The sequence below is a fragment of the Pygoscelis adeliae genome, unplaced genomic scaffold (assembly GCF_000699105.1).
Source record: "Pygoscelis adeliae isolate BGI_AS28 unplaced genomic scaffold, ASM69910v1 Scaffold227, whole genome shotgun sequence".
Lineage (NCBI taxonomy): Eukaryota > Metazoa > Chordata > Aves > Sphenisciformes > Spheniscidae > Pygoscelis > Pygoscelis adeliae.
The window spans coordinates 3,125,320-3,133,808 of NW_008825100.1; the positions used below are offsets into that span (position 1 = coordinate 3,125,320).

General features: G+C 43.1%; 1 protein-coding gene across 1 annotated transcript in view; it reads right to left on the minus strand.

Moving 5' to 3' along the window:
• Window positions 1-765, minus strand: part of PDIA5 (protein disulfide isomerase family A, member 5) — a 95,833-nt gene extending 95,068 nt beyond the window's left edge. The window contains exon 1 of the mRNA XM_009327175.1: window positions 739-765. Within this exon, the coding sequence (XP_009325450.1) occupies window positions 739-765 (27 nt within the window). The remainder of the gene's footprint in view (window positions 1-738) is intronic.
• Between the last annotated feature and the right edge of the window lie 7,724 nt (window positions 766-8,489).

The following is an 8,489-nucleotide window of genomic DNA, read 5'->3' on the forward strand; positions in this document are numbered from 1 at the left end:
CCAGGAATAAATGAGAGGCCAGTTTATCATTAAACCTCCCAAAGAACCTCCGCCTTCACTACCAGCTCCACTGAAGGCAAGTGATGCTGAGCAGTCATTTTTACCCGATGCCAGTCCCAGCCACAGGGCTGTTTTGCCCTGCTCCAGAGCCAAGGCTGTGATGACCACACCAGCAGCTACAGCCTCACCAGGGCTACAGCCAGTAGTTGTGGCAACAGCATGAAATTAAGATGGGAAAAGAGAATCCTATGGAAGCAGTTACACACTCCTCTTCTTCACAGAAAACCAGGCTCATATTCCTGCACAGCCCACAGGCAAAGCGGCAGCAAAGACAAGGCTCATTTACGTGTACTGTGCTATATGACTTTAATTGTGAGATATGACCCAGGTAGATTTACTCCAGACGTTTTGCTGAAGTCTTTGCAGGAGAGCTCATCAGCCAGGCACTGCCTGATCAACCATGTTTAAATCCAGATTTCTTATTTAAATCCAGGGCACAAGAGGAGATGAGCTCATATTAAAAAAAAGAAGAGGTCAAGAAAGGTGACAGTCCCTCCTGGGCAGGAAGCCTCTTTTCATATGCATCAGGAAGTGCTACATTCACATATGGAACTCTATAAATAAGAAACAAGCTAAACTCTCTTGTCATTTGAGCATCCTAAAGCTTTAAAATCTATTCACAACCACCGCTGAAAAGCTAAGAAACACTCCAAACATTTTTCTCAAGAAGCTGCCTACCTTGGTACCCGTTAAAGTAGAAGGCATATTAGGACCAACACATGCAACATCTGTGCCACACCTGCCCTGTGACAGTTATGGTGACAAGAAATTGCAGTAAAACTGAGGGAACGTCTATTTTATTTCATGCTGTGTTTGCACAGTGCCTAGCATAAAGGGTCCTCACATCCACGGCTGGCTCAGTGAGCTGGAACCAACACAACAGTCACCTGGTGTTCTCGGATGCAGGAAACTTTGGTGGAGACCTTCAGAAAAAGGCAGACTACACATGGCAGACTATGAAATGCAAATCTGGTAGCACTTCTAGTCTGCAGATTTTCCCCAGCTCAAGATCTCAATCAGAATTTATTTTCACAGATTTTTTTATGGCGTAGGTCACACACGAGTCATGTGATTGTAGTGTCTGATCTAAGATGCATGAAGGATTCTCAAGTCAAATATAGGTGAACCCAAACCCTCAAGACAGAAAATTCAAAACTGCTGAGAGACACTGCTATTTGACTACAAGGTACAAAAACACGTGTGCTCTAGCTCTGCCTCTGCTCTTCAAATCAAAGTATGTATTTAAATATATGATCTTGCAAGCAAGGTGGAAGAAGTCTGATCAGTGAGAAAAGGTTTAATTTTCCTTTTTTCCCCACTCTCCAGCAATTCCTTGCAGAGCTGCCAAACATATGCAAGCGTTAAAGAGCAGCAAAGCACTCAACAACCCCACTCCCTTAGAATTAGTACCCAAGAAACATCTGAGCTTTCAGAAACCCAGAAGCAAAGAAAGTTACAGGCAAATAACTATTTACTAATTATAGTTCCAGGACCGACACTATTGAAAAATGTGGTCATCCCTCAGGCCGTGTTTTCTCAAAATCATCAAAGATCTGAGAAAGCAGAGTTTATTTCTCAAGTTTTTACTCTTCCCTGAATCTCATTTCAGAATGAAAAAAGGAATATCTTTCAAGCAGCCACAAGAACGTATTTTCATAGTTTACATTTATTATTCAAATTAAATGTGATGAATGTTTAACTGCTGTTCCCACAGAACCCAGTTCAATTTATAAGTTGCTCCCCACAAAAGCTTCATGACAGCATGGTCGTTTGCTAAGGATAAGCAGCGTGTCTGGAGAATAATTTTTTTATTTATTTAAGTCAAGGGCAATGAAAACACATGGCTTTAAAAACAAGAAAATACAAATCAAAATTAAATAAGAAGGCACTATCAGAGGAGCAGCATTGTATGCTGGGCAGAAAAACTATTTCCTATTTCTCCTATTTCCAGCTCAAGAGCATGAAAAAATACATTTCCCTGGACACAAATTATGCATAAAAAAATATAAATGGATACGTGGCTGAAATGCTGCTTAGGTGCCTGAATCCGTATGTCAACATACAATTTTTATGTGCACACTAACACTTACATATATAATTAGGTAGACAATTTGCGCACTATTCATCAAGAATAGCTGGGGCTGACATGAACAACACTGATTCCAACACAAATGCTGCTTGGCAGCGATGCAGTCTTACACTTGACCACAATTTCAAAAGCCCATTTTTCAGCAAGACTTTGACTTTGATTTCTGTCTTAGCTTAACCGCCCACTGATGTCATTCTCGTTTTGGGACAACAGCATTCAACCCACTGTAAGTATGATCAATGAGCGACCCTGTACATATGAAACAGATTGTGTCTGACAAGGCATTTTATGGGAATCTAGCTGAAGAGCAAACCTGCCTCAAAATTCCAAGCAGTAATGGAAATGACTGAATTTAATTTCATAATTAATTTCTTCAGGAGGGGACTAGTTCACGTTCTAAACAAGGTCTCCCCTGCTACATTAAAATGGGGGGGGGCATGGGACAGGGGACGGATGTGAGATGACATAGGCAAGAAATCCCAAGAACAAGACTGGATCTCACCTTCCCTTTCCTACACAGTTCCTGAAATGAACCTTGTGGCATAGAATCATAGAATCATTAAGGTTGGAAGAGACCTCCAAGATCATCGAGTCCAACCGTCAACCCAACACCACCATGCCCACTAAACCATGCCTAACATAGTGCACACTTAACTTCAGAAGGTGGATTTGAAGGAACATCTCTGTACTGCAGTGATTGAGGTTTGTAGACCTGCAGATCAGCTGGTAGCACGGCCAGGTCCTGGGCTGCAGGCAGTGTGCACACACTGAAACCTGGTCTAGTTGAAGATGTCCCTGCCCATGGCAGGGGGGTTGGACTAGATGACCTTTAAAGGTCCCTTCCAACCCAAACTATTCTGTTTTTCTATGATTCTAAAATACCAGGTCTAAGTCATCACCAGGCAAGCACAAGAGAGAAACAGATCTGTTGCTCCCTTCCACCCAATTTGTTCTCACTTAAAAATACAAGATGTTCAAATCCAAAGCCCCCTTGTTTACAAGAATCAGTTTGACTGCAGATGTTTTATCTTCCCTGTTCATCATACAAACCACTCTTGACCTTGTGCAATATTGCTTGCTTTTCACTCACAAGCCCTCCCTCTGCTGCTTATTTACATTCAGGGTTGTGCTGCTTTGATCACAATGAGCCATTTGTAACAAATGCCTTCCAAGATGGACAGTGGTAAGTAGGACAGTCCCCTGTTTTCATTCATGATTAATATCCAAAATAGCTGTAGAAACATTTTAATCAAATCAGATGAGGGGAGACAGGTTCTCTCTGTTACCCAAAGGTACCTCAAGGAAGCCTGCTAAGAATTTATTACGTGAATGAGGGGGGAAGAGAAAGGGTAGCACTTCGGTCTCAGACTTCAGGGCTCACAACTGAAGTAGCCCCTGCAATCCAGCTGGGACCACAACATGATCTTCTCCCAACCACATCTGCAGGGGTTCCCAAACTGCAACCTGCTGAGGACCCCCAGCACAGAGGCTGCAGCACATTATCTGCGACTGATCCAAAAAGCCATCTACGGGCTCAGTGGGGAATGGTGACTCCAGCCCCCACAGCAACACGGGATGGCCAGGTGAGGAGCGCTCCAGCAGACACACCGAAAGATCAACAACTTCTGCATCGGAAGACTGACAGCATTAGAAAACCATGGTTTTGCCCAACAGATTTACATTTGCAGACACTCCCACTGGACACTTAGTGGTTTTTGTTCATTTCCCATGAGCTCCATGGAAGAACGCATTCTTACTCAGTCTATAACCCAGATCAATTAACTCTCACCTCCAGCCATTCAAGGAATAAAAAACCCAAGCACTGCTGACATTTTATTGTAGTGGGTCACGTCTGCAAGAGGCAAGTGTCACATCATCTTTGTTCACAAAGGAAGGCAAATTAAAATCCTGACAGAGTGGCTTGGTATTCCTTAACTTAGGCTGAAGAATGCTACAAACAAGGCATTCCACTTAACGCGGTGCTTGCTATGCTCACTTTCCAAATATAGAAGATAGCAAAAAATACCATGGAGACGTCAAGATTTGACTAGACTCTACTGTTCATATTGTTCTTAAACACTAGGTTTTAAGGAGCATAAGCTACAGGCATAATAGTCTATACTGAGGGTTGTTCTTAAGGGCTCTGTGTAGCCAGTTAATTGTATGGTTTATCACTGGTTTTCAAATGCTTAGTGAATGAAAACCTGGGCAACTATTTACTAATTAACAACTGACTGCAATAGGGTCAATTACTAATGCTGACAAAGAACTTTCTCCTTATTATGAATGTGAAGCAGTTCGCTCTCTCTTCAAGCCAGGCATTGGCACAATATATTAAACAGCTGTTGATGAAATCATGTTTCAGATATCACTTCTGAATGAGCACATTTGGATGACTTCAGAAGCTAAGGGAACAAGCAAAGCATATGCCACATAATCCCCCTCTAAAAACTGGGTTTTGAAGAAGTTTAAAGAAGTATCACCTACTCAAGAAGCACGTAGGAGATGCTATAAAAAGACAAAACCACTATTAATGGGACTTATAAAGAAGAGAGGCTGAAAAGTGACACTTGAAAATCCTTAGCACTTCATATGGCACTTGTTATCTTCAAAGCATTGCACAAATATTAACTAATTAATCCTCACATTTTTCTGCCAGGTGATAGGAGATGAAGTTTAAATTAAATAGCTGGAGTAAGAGTCACACAGAAGGGAAGCGATCTGCAACAGGCAAAAGGGAGGCAGCATCAGAGCAAGCCAGCATGCAGCTGATCCTAGAGCAGCGCACAACCACACAATGGTGTGCCATCTCCTGCAAAGCGAGGAAGGGGAGAGAAAGAGACTATTTGCAGTCATCCAGCAAATATGCTATATGACTACAAACCCAAGGACAACAGACAGGACATCATCAAGGCAGCCACAAATGAGATTACCTTTGTTATCTGTATTCTGCAAGCACACAAATCACAGCGCCCTCCACCAATGCTACCAGCTACTCTCAGCTAGCAAAGTGCCAAAACTTAAGACCCGCTTTGCTATCACAATTTTTTGCCATTCACAAGCTTGAAATGGTGGCAAGGGTCAAGGTAAACCATAACTTACTTCCAAAGTGACCCTGTCCACATCAAGAAATTTAAGGCAATGCTAGTTTGTGACTCTGGTTGCAAATTGCATTGAGTTTGTCCATTCACAGACCTCCAAACACAACTCTGAAGAAAGGTGAGTCTCATTACCTCCATTTTACTGAAACGAAGGACTCGACGAACTATGTCACCAAAAAGCAAAAGAAATGGTCAACAACAGAACAAGCACCTCTTCTATCACCAATTGCTCACGACATTGTGAACACACCCCTGGGCAGAAACACCAGTTCTGATGACCATGCCACACTTGTGGCAACATTCCAGGCCCTCTGAAGTAAACAGGCACTTTGGCACCAAAGCCAATGGATTCAAAACATCACTCCATAAGGTATGGAGTTGAGTAACAAAAACAGTCCTGAAAGCCAATGTTTGGTTTGGGAAGGGCATTTGAGGAGACAGAGCATAGCCCACGTCACAAGTTTTACAAATCCGTATTTTGAAGAGGGAACAGACAAAGTAGGAATGGTGTGGGGGGACAGCGAGTAAGGGATTTGCCTCTGCAATACCCCCCCCCCTGACTGCAGCAAAACGCTTCCCAAAGCAGCTCCTGTAATACAAACAGTAACTGGATGGGAAAAGGCACTCCCAAATTTAAGCCCAAATGCCACCACGGGAAACAGCACCTGAGCACTGCAGAGGAGAAGCAGCACTCTCACACCCTGCCTGCAGTCTCACTGGAGGCAAAGCCACTGCTGCCATGCTGCAGGGCTACTTGCAACACAAAGAGTGAGCCACAAGTCCGTGTCAGTGCTCACCAGTGCATTGCCATGACATTACTGGGACTCGAGGAGCTGGAAGCCTGAAATGTTCCTTTCAAGCCTTTCTTTGAAGGCACCGGGTTTGAATGGCACCAGGTCAAGAAGCTTCCCAATGGCTGTAAGTTGGTCACACTCTCTTGACTCAGTTTCTCTATCATCAAGCCAACACTCAGAAGACAAACTGACCTTTGCCACGTTGGCCTGAGGTAACATTCATCAGTATTTGCAAAGCAAACGGATCTCAGATGCGTTATCCTGTTGGAAGCAGTAGCTGGCCTCTGCTATGGAAAGGTCAGTACCTGCCCTCTGCTATGGAAAGGTCAGTACCTGCCACACAGAAGGAAATGCAAATCCACCTTGGTGTGAAACTCCTTCCCAATGACTTTAACAGTAAATTCAGTCCTTTGAGCGTGAAATACAGTCAAGGGCTTGACATACCAAATAGGGAAGTATCTCTAAAGTTAAACCACAACTTCCCTATAACTCTCCGACTCATTCAAGAAATAAAACTTTATAGCAGGCAGAGATCACTGCAGTATCTTCCTCACGTGTGTGTCACGTTCACAGTGATGCAGAAGATAACAACTTAACATCTTCCACTAGAAGATACTGCGTTTTCTTCCTCCAGCTTTGTAGTTTTCCTTTTACAAACGCAGGAAGTCTTACAGAGACAAGGACTTCAATTCTCGGAAGTCACCTCCAGTTTTGGGTCCTACTTTAAAAATGAGCCCTATTTTTCAGGAGCACTATGCATCCACGATTCTAGCTGCTGCCAGAGGTGCAGTGCAAGCACTCAGCACTTCCGGGGAGAGGGGGGCGGGAATCACGTTTGGGTACATAAAAAAAGGACTGGCTGGAAGGAAAGACAGCATTCTCATTAACCTCTGTCCTACCAAGCAGCTCACTGACTTTGCAAACATTGACTCAAGAAAAATTTAAAAGCAGGTTTTGCAATGTCACAGCTGTAGGCTAGTTTTTTTAATCCTGGCGTACAGCGAGTTACATATTTCAAGATGAAAAATCGCACCTTCAAGTGCAAGATAATGCAAATTGGAAGAAATAATTTAAACTACTTGTACACAGCAAAGGGGAAAGAATTAGCTGAATCAACAGCTCAATGAAGACATCTGCTCAGCATGCAGCATCACAGAGCAAATAAAATGCTGGGGCAAATTAAGAAGGGGAAGAGAGAATAATGTGGATAAATTATAATGGCTTCGTATAATTTCACTGACAATGGTAGGCCCACTCTGCTCATCTCAAAGACACCAGCTCTGCAATACAAAAGGTCCAAAGAAGGGCAACTTAATAGTTAGGAACAACAGATTCATTTAAGAAAGCTGGAAAAAAAAATCTTTTCATCTACAAAAAGAAATCACAGCAAAATACTTAGATTAACACAAAATGAATGTTACAGTAAGATAAGGTCTGACAGCCGCAGTGGATATAGAAGGAAATACCACAAATAACTCCACATGTTTAGTTATTTTAAATGAAGGGAAAATTCAGTCCACTTGTAACTCCACTTGGTCCACAGTATATACTTAATCCAAGGAATACACTGCCACAAGTATCACTGAGGAAAGTACTGTGTATATTAAAGATGAGCCACAGGGAAAAAGAAGCCACATTAAGACCCCTCCAACATTTTAGGAAGAGTTCGACCTGCCTTCAGTTTCACTTGAAATCAATAAATAAATTGCTGATAGCAGAGGTCTGTGCTTCTAGACCAAGCTTGGCATAAAACGAAAATTGTGCAGGATGCACAGCATTCCTTTTCCCTCCTCCTGAATGAGCTGATAGCTAGGCCCCTGCCAGGGGCAAAAGGCTACATCAGACAGGGCCGATGCTTTCTGTCCCACAATGGCAATTCTAATATTAGTACAGAATAAGCACAGGGCAATTAGCAATTCCACACTTGATTTGTGTGAATTAGATGAGCACTCCTAGGTCATGCATTTCCAAATACATTTCAGATCACACGTGCGTAAAGAAATTAACATAATTTTTCATTAATTATTAACTCTATTTGTACAGGCAGAAGGAAGAACTGTAGTTCATGCCAATAAAGTAAATAAAGGAGCACTTTAAAGCATGCCTTCCCCAATCTTTTTGAGCTATTTACGCTAAATTCTGTGGATAAAAAAAGAAAAATCAGACTTTAAAATATTTCTGTGAGTCTCGGAGTCTCCCTGAGGTAAGGAGTGTTCTACTTAGTGTAATTTCAATGAAACATACCCAGATCCTCCGGAATGCACTAAGATGGAGAGCGCCACATTTGAGGGACGCGCAGGCAGGGGCGGCAGGACTGCCCACGGGCGGCAGGACTGCCCACGGCCACCCGTGCCCGCGCACAGGTGCACAAAGCCGAGCGAGGCTGCTTTGCTGCGGCAGAGCCACCGCCGAGGGAAACCCTCTGCCGCCGCGGCACCGATTTTC